Source organism: Setaria viridis, chromosome 3, assembly GCF_005286985.2.
Source record: "Setaria viridis chromosome 3, Setaria_viridis_v4.0, whole genome shotgun sequence".
Lineage (NCBI taxonomy): Eukaryota > Viridiplantae > Streptophyta > Magnoliopsida > Poales > Poaceae > Setaria > Setaria viridis.
Genome location: NC_048265.2, coordinates 13,205,969 through 13,226,406, shown reverse-complemented (window position 1 = coordinate 13,226,406; position 20,438 = coordinate 13,205,969). Strand labels below are relative to the sequence as shown.

The 20,438-nt window shown below is 46.1% G+C and overlaps 3 protein-coding genes across 3 annotated transcripts; 2 read left to right on the top strand and 1 right to left on the bottom strand.

Annotated features, from left to right (window-relative positions):
- The first annotated feature begins 954 nt into the window (after positions 1–954).
- LOC117849920 (rac-like GTP-binding protein 2) lies at positions 955–3,811 on the top strand. The gene is made up of 8 exons (XM_034731661.2): positions 955–1,448; positions 1,829–1,916; positions 2,007–2,116; positions 2,540–2,603; positions 2,720–2,784; positions 2,892–2,957; positions 3,102–3,211; positions 3,484–3,811. The coding sequence occupies exons 1-8, from the start codon at positions 1,350–1,352 to the stop codon at positions 3,515–3,517; spliced, it is 636 nt and encodes a 211-aa protein (XP_034587552.1). The 5' UTR covers positions 955–1,349; the 3' UTR covers positions 3,518–3,811.
- Positions 3,812–3,973: 162 nt separating this feature from the next.
- LOC117849919 (proline iminopeptidase) lies at positions 3,974–7,672 on the bottom strand. Its single transcript, XM_034731660.2, has 11 exons — positions 7,516–7,672; positions 7,182–7,393; positions 6,910–7,008; positions 6,703–6,813; positions 6,562–6,624; positions 6,355–6,448; positions 5,981–6,078; positions 5,757–5,858; positions 5,142–5,255; positions 4,756–4,830; positions 3,974–4,239 (listed from the first exon to the last, which is right to left on the bottom strand). The coding sequence occupies exons 1-11, from the start codon at positions 7,619–7,621 to the stop codon at positions 4,144–4,146; spliced, it is 1,170 nt and encodes a 389-aa protein (XP_034587551.1). The 5' UTR covers positions 7,622–7,672; the 3' UTR covers positions 3,974–4,143.
- Positions 7,673–14,600: 6,928 nt separating this feature from the next.
- LOC117846929 (CBL-interacting protein kinase 19) lies at positions 14,601–16,599 on the top strand. Its single transcript, XM_034728053.2, has one exon. The coding sequence runs from the start codon at positions 14,711–14,713 to the stop codon at positions 16,220–16,222; it is 1,512 nt and encodes a 503-aa protein (XP_034583944.1). The 5' UTR covers positions 14,601–14,710; the 3' UTR covers positions 16,223–16,599.
- The last annotated feature ends 3,839 nt before the right edge of the window (positions 16,600–20,438 follow it).

Genomic DNA, 20,438 nt, shown 5'->3' with positions numbered 1-20,438 from the left:
AAAGGAAAAGGACTCGAGGAGGCCTGGAGAAGAAGTGGAGAGGGAAGCGAAACGTCAAGGAGCGTCACTGGCACGTGGTCCCCTGCAACCTGGCCCCACGAGTCAGTCAGCAGCGCAGTGCTGTCAGTGGTCGATTAAAACTCTAATTTGGTTAGCGAAATCTCCTTGCTTTGAGGCGAGCGACGAGGAGGAGACAGGATCCCCGACCCGCTCCGCGTGCTGGGGTAGGGTCCTCGTGCGCCGGGCCTGTGCGGGCCCCACCGCCTCGCCCTCCCCCTCCTCTCCTCCCCGCTCCTCCTGGGTGATCGATTTGAATATGCGCAGGGCAAAGAAAAAGCAGAGTCGGACTCCTTTTGACTCTTTTCGCTTTCTTTCGGGGGGAATAAAACGCTCCCCCAGATTTGAACGTTGAAACTTGAGCTTAAACAAATTCAAATGTTTTCCGTGCACACGAGCACTACTGTACTACCCTTTTCATCACAAGCAGTATAGCGCATGAAGTACGAGGGCCGGTTCGGTGCGGTTCGAAACGGTTCCGACTCCCTGCCATCTTGATGTTTACGTAGCAATACTGTTCACGTGAGATATTTTTTCTCTCTTCTTCCTCCCTCTCTCACTGATCAAGGAGGAGCCGATGGAGTCAGTTATTTTTAGCTACTCCGGCTCTGGCTCATCTGACGCTACGGGGAGGAGTCGGAACTGTTGGAGCTCCACCAACTTAGCCCGAATATTTTGCCTTTTTCGCTTAATACAGTAGCAATAGTTTTATAATAATCAGGCTCAAAGGTTGGACGTAGTGGGGCGTACTGTGTCCTCCCGATTCGTGATCACGTTGCTGCAGCACCGGGCAGGACGCGTCGATTAAGGTAACACGAGCACGAGGGCAATCTTTGTGTAATCACGGCAAGGAACAGTAGCAGCAGCAGGCCGTCAGCAGAGGCGCAGAGCTGTCAGCGCAGCTGGCCTCAGGAGAAGGGCTCTTGCGGCAAGCAACCTTCTTGAATCTTGACCGGCCGGCCCGGCCCTCCCTCTCTCCCTCCCTGCCCTGCGCGTCGCATTTACACCCACGCCTCCCAAGGCCACCGGTAGCAGCGCGCACAGCCAGCTGCGAGCGGCGAGTTCTTTAAGGAAGCGGCAGGCCGGTGCCTTTGCCTGGCTTGGCTTGGAGTGGAGTGGAGTGGAGTGGCTTTGCCTTCTCGGAGAAGACAAGCGAGGCGAGCATTCTTGTCTCTGTCCCTCCTGCTTTGCTCTTTGTCCTGTTTCTTTCTACTACTAGCAGTAGCCGCCGCCTCTGCCTGGTGTGCGGGAGAAGAGAGCCAGGGGAAAGAGAGAAGGGGGAGTTGGGAGAGATGAGCGTAACCAAGTTCATCAAGTGCGTCACGGTGGGCGACGGCGCGGTGGGCAAGACCTGCATGCTCATCTGCTACACCAGCAACAAGTTCCCCACGGTATGCGCGCACGCCTGCTTTCCTCCTCCATTCGCGGGCGGCGCCCATCCCCTCCTCCTTGTTCTTCGTCAGATTCTTTCTGCTCGATCTGGCTCTGGGATTTTGGGCACCTTCCGGTACAAAACTGGCTGTCCAGTGGTAGGAGCGGCACATTTTTCAGTTTGTTTCTGAATCCAAACCTAGGTCGTTTGATGTTTTCCAGCATTAGTGATAGGAGTAGGCAGCAGGCACTCACTCGGCATGTGTGTTATGCTCCATCTCCTCCTGTCCCTTTCCTCTTTGAGAATGCGGAAAACCTGTGAGGGAATCATCAGTTCGCGGTGCGCATTCAGTTCTCTGGTTCCTGAAACTGACGGCGCTCTGTTCGTGGTTCCTGACAGGATTACATTCCCACGGTGTTCGACAACTTCAGCGCCAACGTCTCCGTGGATGGCAACATCGTCAACCTGGGCCTCTGGGACACCGCTGGTACTGCTTGCTTACCATTTCACAGCTAAACTTTGATACAGTCAGTGGCTGGGCATCCTAAAAATATCTCTGCCTGTTGTCTTTGTTCAGGGCAAGAGGACTACAGCAGGCTGAGGCCACTGAGCTACAGGGGCGCAGACGTGTTCGTGCTGGCTTTCTCCCTGATCAGCAGGGCAAGCTATGAGAATGTTCTTAAGAAGGTATGTAGATAAGATTGGCAAGTGCTTGTATTGTTGTATGGTGGCTGGTGGGTGGCCTGTTCGTAGGGAGAGAACCCAAGAAAGCCTGGAATCGTGGTGCAGATGTAATATAGCCAATTGCCTGTGTAGGAGGGGATCCAGGAAAACCTAAAGTTTCAATGTTAGATTTCAGTATGTCAATCTCTGACAAATGATAATGATACTGAACATAGTAGCTGCAGAAGAGCTTTATTTTTTCTTGTGACTACATACCTAGCAGTATCTTTGCAGTTTCTGCTTTTTCAGATTATGTGGTTATTATTGCTTGGTCATTATGAACTGATCAGCATAGCTAGCAGAATCTTTGCAGTTTCTGCTTTTCAGATTATGTGGTTATTATTGCTGGGTCATTAGGAACTGATCATTCTATTTCTGACCAAACAGTGGATGCCAGAGCTTCGCAGATTTGCGCCCAATGTTCCAGTTGTTCTTGTTGGGACCAAGTTAGGTGAGGAAATGCTGAATGTGACCTTGATTCAATGAAGTTTAATGCCACATGTTCGTTGTCATGATTGTTCTTCCAAGATCCAATAGCTAATCAAGGAATTTGGTTGAATTGTTCAGATCTCCGTGACCACAGGGCCTACCTTGCTGACCATCCTGGAGCTTCAACAATCACGACAGCACAGGTTAGCTCTTTCATCGTCTATAGTGCCGAATGTTGTATCTTACCAGCAAATAGTTATGCGAAGTACCTTACAGTTTCTCTTATAGTTCTATTCCTCCTGTTATGCAGGGTGAAGAACTGAGGAAGCAGATTGGTGCTGCAGCTTACATCGAGTGCAGTTCCAAAACGCAGCAGGTAGTCATGCCTCATGTGAAATGATTTTGATCTGTTATGTCCTGTTTAAATATGGTTTGTCGTTTCGTTAATTTAAGTTGACATATATGGGTTGTTGGCAATAGATGAATATACTGACTTTTGTAATGATGTTGGCCATTCTAGAATGTCAAGGCTGTCTTTGATACCGCCATCAAAGTGGTCCTTCAACCCCCACGGAGAAGGGAGGCAATGCCTGCCAGGAGGAAAAGTAGGCGCGGCGGATGCTCTATAATGTAAGCTTCATCTTTCTACCGTTTACTAGTTGGATAATATGATGATAGTAGACTGTTATAGTGATTTCAAACCACCGAAATCTTAAAAAAAGGGTCAGAATGGTGAAGACTTGAGAGAATGTTTAGTCTACTGGCCAGTTTATCAGAAAAAAAAAACCCGCTTCTATGACATCAAGAAGGCGTCTGGCTCATCTGCTGCTCTTCAAACTTAAAAACAATTTTTTGTAGCAAATGTTGAAACTGTTTTTCTTGTTATGACTCTTGTTCTGCAGGAACCTGATGTGTGGAAGCACGTGTGCTGCTTAGGCGCTCGAAGGAGATGAAGCCGCGATGCATATGTGTATGTGGTGTGAACTTGTGGCAAGTGAATTTGCTATAGAATGGGACAAGCTTTGGATGAATGCTCCTTTCATTTTACTTAGCTCTTCTGTACGCTTTGATTTTTAGGCTTAGTGCGTCAGGCTTTTCGAGGACTGACTTACCCAGACTGTAGTGTCATGTAAGAAGTTTGTGTTGGACGAGGATTGCTGTAATGTTCTGCAAGAGGGATGTGGTATAAGTACTAGTAAGATACAAGCAAGCTAGAGCGTTTGTTCTGCACCATGAATGTTCATGGCTCTGTTGGCATTGCTTTGCTACAGATTCGTATGTTTGTAATCCGTTCAGGCGCAAGAAGCGTCGGATTTGGCCCAGCATTGAAATTTCAATTCCTTCGACACACCAGTAAACCAACAGGGCAACAAACAACGCAGTTCTGAAAGATACCCGGGAATCAAGCCTGCTCTGATTGGTTAAGGTATGTTTGACAGTGACATTTGTTTAACAACACATTACAATCAGGCTCTGCTAACCGCTACAGCCATGGGTTTTATTCTGCGCCTCTGAATTCGATCATCAGACGGGCGGCACGCCGGCACATGCCTTTCGCCGGCTCATTTTCGCAACATGTCCCTCAGCTTCTCTGTGGCTGACCTCAGTTCGGCGGCAATACCTACTTCATTGGCTGAGTGCCCTGCATCTGGGACCACCTGCATCCAGTAAGAGGAATTATATAAGTGGTCAAATTTACCAGTGGTTCGGACTGTTAAGATGTAAGGTACAGATTGGGGAACAATCTCTAGTTAATTTGCCAAGGGTTCTGAATATTGGCTATGCAGATGCCAGTATCAAACAGTGGTAAGTAAAGTTATTGTTATATCATGCCAAGAAATATTGCTTAGCAAACATCTTGGAGGAGTGATTAGTCATATGGCAAATCGCAAATTTAAAGTACAAAAGTAAATATTTAGTACTACACTCTATAAAAAGTAAAGACACAGCATGTCTTCCAGGCTTCCAGCTTCAGTTTAGTGGCCAATATACTATCAGAAAAGCTTATGACTTCAAAAGATCGCAATCACCTACTTTAACCACTGGTTCATTCAGGAACCAAACTCTTGGAAAAACTATTTTTGTGCTTCAATATTAACAGTCCAATTAATCCCAGTTTCCAACATGAATATCATATCTGATATTTTTGGAAGAATGATGCAAGCATAATTTACCTTGAATTCTGCTTCCGGCCAAGCTTTGTGAAGATCCCAAGCGGACATCATAGGGCAACAAACATCATAACGCCCCTGCAACATAATAAGTAATCAGGTATGAGCACAATGACGCTTTTTACCAATTTCGTTTCTATCATGGATTTGAGGTTTCAAATTATCCTGGCAACCATGCTAGACAATAACAAAAAACTACATGATTGGCTAGAAGTTTAATGACAATTGAAGGTAGACAAGGATGAAGAGCTAAAGGCAATGTGCAGCCGTGATGTGTGAAATATAATGTGTAGCATTTTATCATGCATTACTGATACGCACATATGTACCCAGCTACCAGCAGATGCACATGGATATTGTGTAAAGAACAAGCTTATTGAAAAGCATACCTGTACAATAAAAGCTTTAATATGCCGAATCTTGTCAACATTGTCTAATAGGTATGAGTCTGAGGGTAAAAATCCCTTATTAACAAAATAGTGATTTTCAATCCTTGCAAATGCCTGAAAAATTGAACCATGTATCAACAAATATAAAATAACATGTTATTCGACCCTGTAAACCATAGAAACATCAACTAAAACATGCCTTATAAACATATGTTGCAATTTGTAATTTTAAATTCAGAATCAGTGCAGATTTCTACAGCCATCGCCGGCAACAAGTTATTAGCATTATGAAATAGGTTTTCCAAATTGTGACTATACAATGATTGCTTATTTTGCTCTTTTATAAGTCCAGAGTAACATTGAGCACAGAAACAATTTAAGTAAAATAGTACAGAAGCCTTAAAGGCATTATTCTCTCAATATCTACACAAAGCTAAATATCAGAATGAAAACTGAAAAATCATTCTTCTCTCAATCTCTATACAAAGCTAAATATTAGAATGAGAACTGAAAAGATCAATGCACTAAGTTGGGGCGAAACAAAAGAAACTGAAATATTGGTAGGCTGGTAGTGTTACCAAAAGAAAAAAAAAAGACGCTTGTGAGAGGACTTGCCAGTGAAAACTTGTCATCTTCCCCTCGTTTAATGTTATCATTATTTTGGATAAGATGTGCAGTCATCATCTCCCACATCGTCCATCGCTTAGCAGCTTCAATCTAAGGGGAAAAGGCAAATGTCTCTTTATCAAAATAAGTAAGAAATTACGAAGTTACGACATGCCCCACAAGTATGATAGATGTATTTTACTTTGAAATGGAAATGAGTTGGGTTATCATACCTGAACAGTAGGATCGGATGAAGTTAGCCTTTTGCTATATGCAGCTATGAAACAATTCCTTTCCTCCTCAGGAATAAAATCTCTAAATGGTTCCCATGCTGCAAATTTGAAACTAAAGTTATTTACTCAAACAAAGTGGCACGAGCACATAGGTTGTTTTTTCTTTCATAAAATCGGAAAGTAAAATAGTTTCAGAGAACACTAGAACCAATTGCATTGACATTTAGTATTGTCATTTAACTTCTGGTATAGTCACTGAGAAGGTATGCCATAATTAATAAAAGTTGCCGATATTATTCTGCAACAGTGAAAATGATTGGTTAATGTTTATCGAAGCATTTTTTTCTCTATGACACAAAACCGAGAATACAAACCATCTGGGAAAATGGCTGCTGCACCGCCCTCATAGAACCAATCAAGCTCCTTTTTCCTAAGCAAGAAAATTCCTCTTAGAACAATGCCAGTGACCTGGTGAGCATCCAAATAGTGTTAGTGGGATCCAGAATATAGCTTCCATTCCCACCTGTATGCTACATAAGTTTAGGATGAAATAAAAATGCAATGGACGATAAATTACTTGCCTTATCAGGGTGTGTCTGACTGTAAGCAAGGGCCAAGGTGCTTCCCCATGAACCACCAAACACCTACATTATATGGGAACAATGAGTTCCACTGCAGATGAGTGAGTAACCAAAGTTGGTGAAAAAAGACAAGATAATTGCCTGCCATTCCGGGATGTCAAGATGTTCCCTGAGCTTCTCAATGTCAGCTACCAAGTCCCAAGTAGTGTTCTGCTCTAAACAAGCATGGGGAGTGCTTCTGCCTGCGCCCCTCTGTAACCACCGGCAAAGCAAATTAAGCAACAAGATACAATCCCCTGGCAATAACAATAAACAACGACGTGAGAGTGAGAGAATCGCCAAGGTGACCTGGTCAAACAGAACGATCCTGTAGAACTCCGGGTCAAAGAACCTCCTGTTGCCAGGCGACGTGCCGGCGCCGGGACCCCCGTGGAGGAACACCACCGGCTGCAAAATGCCAAAATCGACGGGATGAGAAGCTCATCCGAGAGTGCAAGCACAAGTGCACGGGGTTCCGAGCAGTCTGCGACTAATTGTAGGAGGGACGGCAGATAATTGGGAAACAAAAGACCCCAACATCTCTCAATCCAAGACAGAAGATGGGAAAATCAGACGCTCACGTGGCCGTGGGGGTTCCCGGACTGCTCGTAGTAGATGGTGTGGACGTCGGAGACCTTGAGGAATCCGGTATCGTACGGCTCGACCTGCACGTACAGGCCCTTCTTCACCTCCGACGGGTCCATCTCCGTCCGCGCGGCGGCCGACGCGGAGACGCTAGCGCGGCAGCTGCGGCGCGCGCCCTTGGCCTGCACGCAGCCCAGGCCCCCTATCCCTGCAGAGAGCGGCACCGAAAATCGCGTCAGGACTCGGGAACCCTCGTGCGCCGCTGGTCGAGGACGACGGGAAGATAAGGCTGGGATCGCGGGGGGTTCGAGGAGGCGGCGCGGCGGTTACCTGCGCCGCGTGGGTGGGGCGGCGGGCGCGAGAGGCGTGGGGGAGTGGGGCAGTGGGCGCGGAGAGGGGAGGCGAGGGCGTGGGGGAAGGGGAGGTGGCTGATCATTTGAGTGCGCCCGATCGGGGAGGGTGGTTGGTAACTCTGTAGCCGGCCGGTGGTTTTGCGAGTTTTCACGAGTGAGGAGCGGGGGGCGAGCCGGATCCCCCGTGGCTGGCGCGGACCGCGGCCGGCCGCGCCGCGGAGGTTGGGGGTGCGGCCAAGTGCCAGGCGGGTGAATCTGGACGGGTCTGGCTTTTCGTTTCGGCGCTTGCGAGGCGCTGTGGGAGTGCGGTGGATTCGTTCTGTTCTGGCGTGGTCGCGTGGATCCCGCTCTCTGGCGGCCGGAGGAAGGAAGGGTTTTAGCATGGATCCATGGTCGGATGGAAGTGTTAAAGTTTAGCACTTTTAATGAATTAGTCCAATTAAATGGTGGGTTAATAATAGGGTTAAACTTTAGCCTACTTAAAAGGTGTAAAAATATTAACTAGTGTGGAGGAGCTAATGCGTGCTAATGGTTTATGAAAAGACAAAAAGGGTGAGAGAAAAAGGAAGGAGGTGAGGATATAAGGGGTAAAAATGATTTTTTATGGACTTTAGCTCCATCTATTAGCCATGTCACCAAACAGAATGCTAATGGGTAAAAATGCTAAACTTTAGATGAACTAAACTTTAACAATAGCACATCCAAATAGGTCCTCAGGCGGCAGGCCGCAGGCCCCGTACCTAAGTTTTTGAGACCCTATGCAAAAAATAAACTGGTTGCCCTATATATTTCCAACATGCAAATAAGAAAAATGCATTATACTTCATAATATACTTATGATAACCACTGATGCCTCGTGGACTCGCACTAGGTCGCAATTTTGCTAAATGCCGATTGCACCTGTGTCCACGTCAGCCTCGTGCCGTAGTTGTAGATGGAAGATGAGGTATCATGACTGCAGACTCTTTTTCCGCAAATGCTTGATTTGATCGCCTGAGCTGCGAGCTATTGGACTTGATGTAGAAAAGATTGGAAACATGCTTTATTATGCTAATTGTTGCTTAGGGTGACCCCTCAAAATTGGTGACCCGGCACGATCGCGCTGCTTTGCGCCACATAATGTACGAGCCTGGCAGCGTACCTCTTCTATTCTCCAATTATGATATGGAGATTTTTATTACCTCAATATGTGAAACTGGTATGGGTGTGCTGTGATAATAGCGACATTGAGGGTGCTTGATACCAGCCATGTTTCGCCACGCTTCACCTACTATGATGCCCAATGACGCATCTAAGGGGGGTGGGGGCTCGAGCCCCCCTACCGGGGGATCCATGGGATCCTAGGTAGTAGGGGACCCCAAAGCCCCCCTAAGATCCGTCACTGACCGCAACAGCATGCCACCGTCCTCGCGTGGCCATTCTTTGCCGCGTTTGTCGGGGATAGATCCCCAGTACTCGCAAGGAAAGAAGAAGACGGACTCCTACTAGAATTTCCCTGTAATCCTATTAATACTCCTACCATGTAATCCTACTAGGACTCCTACCTTGTAACCGACTAGTAATCCCACCCCTGGAGTATATAAAGGAGGGCATGGGTACCTAGATCGGCAGAAGCACAATAGATGACCAAATCCTCAATATCAAACAACACCCAAGCGCAGGGCGCAATGTACAACACCCCAAATAGGACAAAGGGTATTACACTACTCTAGCAGCCCGAACCTGTATACATCTGTATCTTGTGTCCTCACTTTTACCATCAAGTGTCAGGTCCGGTGATCCCCCACCAACAAATCTATTACTTGGGATACCCCTCGATAGGTTGCCTAGTGTGCCAGGTAGGGGTGATCGTCGTGCGAGCTTGAAGTACCTCATCTTCAAAATCAATCTACTCGACGATAAGCAAGTCGCTGAGTTCCAATTCGAAGCGGATACGAGAAGTTTGCAGGAGATCAATCGGTTGTCGGCTCGTCTACATGCAAAAAGCTGCAGCACTAGTCGCACTACTATAGCTGATCATACTCCGTGGCTCCGTGCGTTGCTCAAGGCTGATGATCCGCTACCGCTCCACGCCCGTGAGAAGGAAAAATACTGGTGGAATTATTTTTCCGTCTCCGAGTCGAAGTCACCAACGATGCATCTTAAGCTAATTGCCTCCAGTTGCCGAATCCTATACTGAAACGATGAAAGGCCAATCAATATTCCATCTACTGCTCATGCACGGATCGAGGAAACTGTCAGCTCGAGTACTCTCTATGCAAGGCTACTTTTTGAGTTTCAGTACACGTACTAAGAAGGCTACCAGGAGATCTGTTGCTCTTCACTACACGTACTCAAGAAATGCACATGTGATTTCAGCATGCATGATTGTGCTAGCTTCACTAGAATGCTCGGCGACACAGTAGCGACTACCTAAAACTTCTCATCTCGACTACAAACTAGTCAAGGGCGGGTTGCACGTGATCAACAACTAGTCGGAATTGACTCCGACTAGTTATCTTCATCAACAACCCGCCGCAACTTCGTCGACAATCGTACACGAATCAAGCTAAGTCACTTTTTAATTATTTTATATAATTTTTCCAGCTTGTTTTCAGCATGCAGGGCAACAAGCCAAGTATATTCTTGTGTACGTCTCTCGACGGAAATTACCCTCCAGAGATACACTTTGTCCATTATTTCTAGGGTATGTTAACCGACAGCCATGGGTTTAGTACACTAAATTACGGAGGCTATAGCCACAGGTTTTGTGCACTGAATTCCAGAAGCTCTGCCAACAAGCTTGGTACATTGAATTTTGGAGGCTACGGCCACAGGTTTGGTGCACTGAGTGCTGGAAGCTCGCAGCGGCTACATCCTAAGGAGGCACAAATCCTATGCACGGCAAGACGCGCTCTCCTTGCCAAAAGGTAGAAAAGTCTCAATGACTACTTTACGCAGAATCGCGCTCTTTTTTTCGCAATGTCGGCTACTTATTTTTGTTGTCTTCTCTTAGGGGTCACTAATCTCCTCGAGCAAAACACGCCTTAATGCGTGAAAGTTTCGGATTTTCTATCATGCCTAAATGCTAGGACGCTTACACGACACAAAGATCTCAGATGCGTAGCAGCAGTGCCAGTACGCATACCCGAGACAAAAATCTACACACAGTGGCAATAGCTAAACAAGGACTGAGAGTCTAAACGTAACAGGCTAACTACTTGGGAGAAATATGGTCGAAACAAGAGCATGACACACAACATTTACTTTCATCACCGAATAAATTTCGGTAGTATCTTCAAAATTCTTTAAATATGCTACATAATGTATGCATCTCTCTTTTTTTCAGGTCAAGCTTCAGCGGCAACTCTCCAGGATGCTCAGCGTACCTCCAATGGCTTAGCTAGCTTCCAAACTCGGGGGTTAAGCACCAATTACTACTCGAAATACCTCCGGTAGCTCCACTAGCTCCCATGCTCGGAGGCCGGGCGCCAATAACTACTCAACATGGCTCCTACTGCTCACCCAGCGCATAAGCTCAAGGGCTGGACGCCAAATGGCTACTCGAAAGATGATTGTGAAGACTAAAGATCCTTGGATTGATTATTTAATCATTCCAAGGCTCGAGAGCTGAGTAGCTACACCCAACAGTTAATTTTTTTAAGATGAAAGAAGAAGATTCAAGATCTTATTTGACTCTCAACCCGATTCTTCGATTCAACCTAAGGCTCGGGGGCTACTCCATATGGAGTGCGACTTTCGTTGCCCCCTATATCACATTCCAAAGATGAAGATTACAAAATCAAGACGATTAAGGGCTTGAGCACACTAGCCTCGTGACATCCTCGAAGCACTTTGAAGATTCAGCCAGACAAAGTACTCGAAGAGCATTAGAACTACTCGGCGAGAATCTAAAAAGTAATCAAGGATTGCTGCACTCGACTATGAAGTGCTTGGGGTCTTGTCGGGGATAAATCCCAAGTACCCGTAACGAAGGAAGAAGACAGACTCCTACTAGGATTACCCTATAATCCTATTAGGACTCATACAATGTAATCCTAATAGGACTCCTACCTGGTAACCGACTAGTAATCCCACCCCCTGAAGTATATAAAAGAGGGCCGAGGTACTTAGATCGGCGGAACCACAACAGAGGACCAAATTCTCAATACCAAACAACACCCACGCGCATGGCGCAATATACAACACCCCAAACAGGACGTAAAGTATTACGCTACTCTGGTAGCCCGAACCTGTATAAATCTGTATCTTGTGTGCTCACTTTTACTATCAAGTTCCAGGTCCAGCGATCCCCCACCAACAAATCTACTACCTCAGGATACTTCTTGGTAGGTTGCCGGGTATAAAACACCGACAACATTTGATTTACCGTAGCGTTGAACCGCCTCGACGAGAGGGCCTCAATGTCGGCAAAGTCCCTGGGGCGGATGTCGGATGCCTGCCACAACAAACACGGTGGTGAGGGCGACCACAGGAGAGAAGACACATACTTCGTTAATAGGCTGACATAAAATAATAAAAAGTCTAAAAGGCACCCAACAAAACAACTCTTCGATCAAAGCCACATGAATCTGCACAAGATCTCAGCCGAGAAAAATGAGCGAAAACAGCAAATAAAATCACTCATGAGATGTTTAGAAATCCCGTTACATTTATGCCTTCCACGTATGAGTTTCAGGCTGTTGAAGTTAAAGGAGATGTCATGGTATCATGGTGGTATTTTGAAATGGTGGTGCGAGATTGAGGAAGGAAGAGCGAGAAAGCAACCTGATGATCAATTGGTTGGATTTTATATACACCCTTGTCCCAAATTATTATTCGTTTTGGTTTTTCCTAATACATACATTTTGATATGCATATATACATATGTATACTATGTCTAGATACATAGTAAAATTTATGTATTTGAAAAAGTCAAAATGAATAGTAATTTAGAACTCTGAGGACCGTGCTCGCAGTCGCACATTCTTTGAATTTGAATGAAGCACAAGCCCAACCAACCAATTTCAGGGTCACATGAAGCCCAAGATCAACCCGGGCCTTACTCCTTATCCAAAACAAAAGAAAACGGGCCTTACCACATGGACCCCCCATCACATCAGCCCTTCGTCCAGAACTTTGGCCCAAGATGGCATTTTCAGGCTCCGTTTGTTTCTTCGTGAGTTCCTGAATTGCTATCACATCGAATATTTATACTAATTAGGAGTATTAAATATAGATTAATTATAAAATTAATTGTACAGATGGAGGTTAATTTGTGAGATGAATCTATTAAGCCTAATTAGTCTATGATTTGACAATGTGGTGCTACAGTAAACATGTGCCAATGATGGATTAATTAGCCTTAATAGATTCGTTCTGGGAATTGGTCTCCATATGTGCAATTAGTTTTATAATTAGCTCATATTTGGTCCTCCTAATTAGCCTCCAAATAGTCGATATGATATGAATTTTAGTCCGGACTAAAGATCCAAACACCCGCTTTTCTTAATGGACTTTTTAGACGATTGTTGGCCATACTGATGACGATGATGAACCCGCCGCCCGGCAGCAATAATAAAATCGGCAGCTTGGTCCTAGCTGGTGCGCTACACGCCGGCTTTTTTTTTTATGTTTGCACGAAGGCACCAAGCCACCCCATTACGCCGACGGCCGCCGAGCCGAGCTCGTCCGCCGGTAGGTCTGCCACGGGATGTTCATATCCTCTCCTTAAATCCATACCCACTTCGAATATAGGGATATAAGTAGAAAATTATATATCCATTAAAAATGGTGAGGGTGGGGTATGAGAGGTGAATAATTAATTAGTTGTATATGTATATATATAGGACATAGTTAATTATATATTGGGTATGTGTGAGATTGGAGAGGGTAAGATCGGGGGTGTTTGGTTCCTCCCCCTAAAGTTTAGCACCCGTCATATCGAATGTTTAGATACTAATTAGAAGTACTAAATGTAGACTATTTACAAAACCCATTATATAAGTGGAGGCTAAACGGCGAGATGAATCTATTAAGTCTAATTAGTCCATGATTTGACAATGTGCTGCTACAATAAATATTTGCTAATTATGGATTAATTAGGCTTAATAGATTCGTCTCGCCGTTTAGCCTCCATCTATATAATGGGTTTTGTAAATAGTTTACGTTTAATACTGCTAATTAGTATCTAAACATTCGATGTGACACGTGCTAAAAATAAGCAAAGGGAACCAAACGCCCCTAAATTATTTGGATTTGGACGTGAAAGAAGGTGAATTTGTCCGTACCCACCCATGACACGCCGGCCCGCGGTTCCCACCGCGTCCCGGCAATGGTGGCGGCAGAAACCTACTGCCGAAGCGCGAAACGAACCAGATGGTTCGGCAACGGCGCCCATGCCTCTCCCTCCCTCTGGCCTCGTCAGCTCTCACCGGAAAGAAGATGTCCACCTCCACACGTCCGCAGTAGTCGCCGGTCGGTGCCAGTTCGCGACTCGGAGCCGCGCCCCCGCGGAAGGTTTCCGCGCGATGCCGACGTGCACCGGCCTGCCATCCGTCTGCGCCGCCCAGAATGCTCCACGTATGCCGGCTCCACCGCCAGGCGCCAGCTCAGGCCATTGGGTGCGTAGCACGTTGCGGTCAGTGACCGTACCTCCCTAGCGTCAGCGTGTTTGCATTCAACCCCCCGGAAGCGGTAGCACATCAAACTACCGTCCTCGTGCATAAAATCAGAAAACACACAACTCATTTTACGTGCACGCTTTCAAAAAAAAGTTACGTGTATGGAAACTCAGCCCATCTATTTCCCGGCTGGGTCACGTTGTCATCCAGCTTGTTGTACAGTGCACTTATAACCTTTCTATTTATACGAAAACTTTTGTGGCACACTTGCAGCTACAACCTCTGTGGTTGCGTATATCACAATTCACATCCTCGCAGAAGTCCAACTTCCAGCAGAGCAGGTCATACGTCCAGCGCTGCACAGAAGGGCGAACTGAAAAGAGAACGGAAACTATTCAGGAGCCGTTAGCTGTTGGCCCCCTCCATTGCCGGCCACCCATCACCTTCCTTCCCCTCCCTCCCGCCCGCCCGCCCGCCCGCACCCCCGTGCCCTCACCACCACCACCTAATCGGCTAATCCCGCGTTCCCCTCCGCTTCTCCGCGTCTCCCTGTGCCGCCTCCGCTACCCGATGGCCGGCACCCCGCCGTCGTCGCGGGACCCGTCGCCGCAGCCCCGGCGTCCGGCCTCCTCCGCGGGGCCCCACAAGCGCGGGGGCCTCCTGCTCGGCCGCTACGAGCTGGGCCGGCTCCTCGGCCACGGCACCTTCGCCAAGGTCTACCTCGCCCGCCACGCCGACACCGGCGAGACCGTCGCCATCAAGGTGCTCGACAAGGAGAAGGCCCTCCGCCACGGCCTCGTCCCACACATCAAGCGCGAGATCGCCATCCTCCGCCGCGTGCGCCACCCCAACATCGTCCGCCTCTTCGAGGTCATGGCCACCAAGTCCAAGATCTACTTCGTCATGGAGTACGTCCGCGGCGGGGAGCTCTTCGCGCGCGTCGCCAAGGGCCGCCTCAAGGAGGACATCGCGCGAAGGTACTTCCAGCAGCTCATCTCCGCCGTCGGCTTCTGCCACGCACGGGGCGTCTTCCACCGCGACCTCAAGCCCGAGAACCTCCTCGTCGACGAGCGCGGCGATCTCAAGGTCTCCGATTTCGGACTCTCGGCCGTCGCCGATCAGTTCCACCCCGATGGGCTTCTCCACACCTTCTGCGGCACGCCCTCCTACGTCGCGCCGGAGGTGCTCGCGCGCCGCGGCTACGACGGCGCCAAGGCGGACATATGGTCGTGCGGTGTCATCCTCTTCGTGCTCATGGCTGGCTACCTTCCATTCCATGATCAGAACCTCATGGCAATGTACCGTAAGATATACAGGGGGGAATTCCGGTGCCCGAGGTGGTTCTCCAAGGATCTGACCAGTCTATTGAATCGTCTGCTTGACACGAACCCAGAGACAAGGATTACCGTGGCTCAGATCATGGAGAGCCGATGGTTTCAGAAGGGGTTCCGACCAGTCAGGTTCTATGTCGAGGATGACCAGGTGCACAGCTTGGCAGACGATGAGAATGAAGTGCCGGAGCTGGGGCCTAGTCAGCCTCCTCCTCCGCCACCGCCACCGCCACCGCAGCAAGAGGACGAAGGTGATGACTCTGGGTGGGAATCAGACTCGTCTGTAGCATCCTGTCCAGCCACATTGTCATCAGAGGAGAGAAGACGGCCCCTTGGATCTCTCACACGACCAGTAAGTCTAAATGCGTTTGATATCATATCATTCTCAAGAGGATTCAATTTGTCGGGGTTGTTTGAGGAGCGAGGCAACGAAGTGAGGTTTGTCTCAGCACATCCCATGCAAACGATTATAACAAAATTGGAGGAGATTGCAAAGGTTAAGAGCTTTGCAATTCGGCGGAAGGATTGGCGGGTGAGCCTTGAAGGCACCAGGGAAAGTGAGAAGGGTCCGTTGACGATTGGGGCCGAGGTATTTGAGCTCACACCAAGCCTTGTGGTGGTGGAGGTGAAGATGAAGGCAGGGGACAGGGAAGAGTATGAAGACTTCTGCGAGAGGGAGTTGAAACCTGGGATGCAGCACCTTGTGCACCATACAGCCTCCGTTCCGGATATACCTTCTGATACTGAGTAGCTTGAAAGGTAGAGCTCTCGCTTGGAAGGAATATTAAAAAAAAGAAATTTGGATTGAAAGGATGAATGTTTCTGTTTCAGCATAAGCATCTGTGCAGAAAAATATTGTTCATAGATTTCCTTAGTTACTTCTTTTCAGTAATATTCTTTCCGCAATCCAAAATGTTTTGCGATACTGGTTGTGTGCTAATATCCATCATCAAAACATTCTTCTAGTTGTTACAGTTTAAAAGGAGTGCCCGTTTCACTATAGCATTATCAGCTATACCTCTAATGTTGTTAGACATGTAATTGTGCTACAATTGTGTATATTCATCGTGTACAAATGCCATCTGTAAATTTGTTGGAGAAGGAATATTGGCCTTGGTGTGAACAAAAGACTATTGTATGTTCAGTTCCTTTTTGTTGTGCTCACGAAAACTGGAAGAATTACAGTAAAATTGAAAAGACCATTGGTTCTCTGCCGTCCAGCTTCACCAATTTATTAATTGAAAACATTCTATTAGATCAAACTGAAATGAAATAGTAGTTCACTAATATTAAAAAATCTTAAATTTGGTGTAAATTTGGTGCATCTGTTAGGGATGGTGGAACACGAGTATAGAATAAGAATTGGCTATTGGTCAGTAGATGTTGAGCTTCACATATGGAGTAACTGAGAACTTTCTTTGATCCAAATTAAATGGGAGATGGCTAATAGTACAAACAACTCACACCGATTAGGATGGGTAATTGGTGGCAAAAAAAAAGCGTGGAGACCTCAGACAAAAACTCATGCATGCACTATATTTCTTATCAACTTTGTTACCATTTCTTAGTGAATTCAAAATTGTGCTATTTATTCCCCCCCAAAATGTAAAGATTCTTGCTTTTCATGCAAGTTCATGCTGTTCTCATCTAAATTCAATTAGAAAACAAGGTTTACGAAGGGTGTAGTTCTTTTGCTTGCATGGGTGTAAACTTTAGACTCCCCATTTGTGATTTACTTTGCATGAGGAAAATTTCATCTAAACGATGATGCCAAAGTTTGATTGCACTGTGGCAATTTGTATTCTGTTCTCTAGACATCATGACATCATTGGAAAGAAACATCGAAGTTAAGTGCTCCAGCAAAACTTTTTTCTTTGTTGAAAGAATTGTCATGCTGAGTATCCAGTTGGTTGTTGGTTGTCAAGCATCCATCTGTACTGTAGAAATTCTCACTTCATACTGTTTGTAAATAGAATTATGACTTGTGTGTTTTGCTAATCTAACTAAATGGGATGTCAGGATGGATGCCTCAGCTTTATTTTTGTGTGGAGGAGAAATTGGTAAATATAACTTGTATTTAAGATTCTTCGTTGCTATAACTACATACATCAGTTACGTAAAGTAATTACCAAGGATGGATATTCCTGGCCGCTCATGTGATGCAGTGAAAATTCTTTGGTTTCATTCTGTTTCAACCATGCCGCAGTGCTCACCATCATTAAGATGTATAGTTGTATACCCATGGAATTTCATCGAATTGTAGCACCAAATACCAATTTTTGGTAAAAGCATTTCATCAAGAGAAAAAACCTAGTCCATTGAGTGCAATCAAAAGCCAATTTTAGTAAAGTCACTTCATCAAGAAAAAAAGTAAAAGTATATTGAGTGGGATCAATTAATTGTGACAGTGAAATATACCTAGCAAAATCATGACTTCGAAACTATTAGCATTTAAGCTAAAATGAACGCGTGGAGGAAATGTGATGTTTTGATACACTGTCCATGTCATAAATTGTCTTACTTGCTTGTTTAAAATACACAAAAATTGAATGCCATACTCTTTCAAGACAGCTACATGTCACAGACTCACAGGTGCATTTTCTCTCTCTTTTTTCATGTTATATTTTGCTTCTCTATGTCCAAGGGTTTTTGCAGGTTATTTTTTTTTCGTGAAGCTCCATGTGCCAGAGTGAACCAGCTCAGTGGGAGGCTTCATTCTTTTCCCTCATTGTTAATTCATTGCATATGCACCACCTAAAGTCAAGCCATCTGTCACTTTATGTACTTGCAGAGGACTTGGAGCCTGCTGTCACAGAATACAAGCGCGGGCAAATGCATAAAACGCAAACATGTGCAAAGTCAAGTGCATATGCCGGTACAACATTGAAGTCGTTCCGTGCAGCCTGCCTTGTGCTGATTTGAAGCAGACTAATGTGCTCACCAGGTTTGTATTGGTTAAACAGACAGCGTCTCAGCTTGAAACTAACAGTAGCGAACTAAGGTTGCTTCCTGCCTTCCTCCAGAAAACAGCTGATACAAACGTTCAGCAGCAGGTGAACTCCATGGTATCCGTGTCTGGAGCTTTATTTTCTTCGGTTTATTTTGTGAATAATGAGTTTAAGTTAGCATCTGCTGTGAATTCTTCTCTTACTTGGTGCATAATGACTAAAATTCATACTTTGATAGTGAATGAGATGTGGAAACTACTAGAACTGTTCGGTGGACGCAACCAGATTCCAGCAAGATATTAGAAGCTGAAATGTCTGGAAGCAGTTGATCTGTTCCGAATGGACCAGCTTAATTGACTTGTTCATGCTGTTTGCAGGTTCTGAACGATTTCAGAGTTCATTGGTCAGTTTTCTGGTTAAACAGACAGCGTCTCAGCTTGAAACTAACAGAGCCAACTGGCTTGAAACTAACAGTACCGAGCTAAGGTTGCTTCCTGCCTTCCTCCAGAAAACAGCTGATACAAACATTCAGCAGCAGGTGAACTCCATGGTATCCGTGTCTGGAGCTTTATTTTCTTCGGTTTATTTTGTGAATAATGAGTTTAAGCTAGCATCTGCTGTGAATTCTTCTCCTACTTGGTGCATAATGACTAAAATTCATACTTTGATAGTGAATGAGATGTGGAAACTACTAGAACTGTTCGGTGGACGCTACCAGATTCCAGCAAGATATTAGAAGCTGAAATGTCTGGAAGCAGTTGATCTGTTCCAAATGGACCAGCTTAATTGACTTGTTCATGCTGTTTGCAGGTTCTGAACTATTTCAGAGTTCATTGGTCAGTTTTCTCGAGCAGTTGAGTCCACTCACTGAAGCTGCTGGTGCAGTTCTCTTCCTGTGTTGCTGTCTGTAGAACTTTCAGAACCTTTTGAATGGCACCCACACCCACAGTGCTGATGGCTGCTGCAATGGAATATATTTTAGGCTGGAGGAAGTGTGTGTTCTTCCTGAGAAGGGCGTAACACTAACAATCTTGTGGCCAAGTAAAGATTACAGTTGATGATCGAGAAATGAGAGAAGACTGTTGCTGGCTTGCTGCGTACAGGGTTCAGTAGAAAATGTTCTAACGTATGTATCTGCTTCGAGAGTTCAGCGACTACCTGATTTTTGTACTTTTCAAATTTGCAGAGTGCTCTTTTCCCATATAAATCGTATCGGTATATCCTCTTTATATGAACTTACCTATTCTGCTATTCAGACATCCAGCGCAAACAGCTTGTGGATTGCGGGGGACCCTGATCGTGGGGGCCAAGAGGAGTACTCCCTCCGTCCCATTATAACTGCATTTTTAGAATTTGAGAAGCAAATTAGTATTGATGGTAAATTACAATTCTACCCCTAGGTAAAGGTAACAGTAGGCAGCAGAAACAAGGCGGCTGGAAGATTGAGGGCACGAAAGATTGCTGGGCTGCTAGGGTGCTTCAGTTTTTTTTAGCAAATGGGACCCACATGCTTCAGCTTTTTTAACAAATGAGTACACTGTAACACTGGTGGGCAGCATGACAGGAGGCTGGAATATTGGGATTGATGGCGTTTAATTTGGGATATTTTTTTGAATGTACAAATGCAGTTAACTTGGGACGGAGGGAGTAAGTCCAGTTCGTGCAAACTCAGCAGCACAGCTGTTTGTTTGCAGGCCTCGCCACAGTTCAAGTTCAACTGGGCCTACAATCCCTCTAATCAACCACAATGACAGTTGACAGATGCCATCAGCGACGTGGGGCCAACGTCAACAGAGCCATCAAACACCTCGCTAATAAAATATCACCTTAGTGCGCGATCAATCATGCACGATGCCGCGCAGGCCCAGCTGCTTCAAGATATCTCTGGATATCCGGATCCCGGACTCGTCGTCAAGACGTTTTCCAAGCGTGCGGCTTGAGGCGTCCGACGCCAGCACAATGGGGGGCCTGGAGGCCTGGACCACGAGAACAACTCAGTCAAACCCAAGCAGCAGCGAG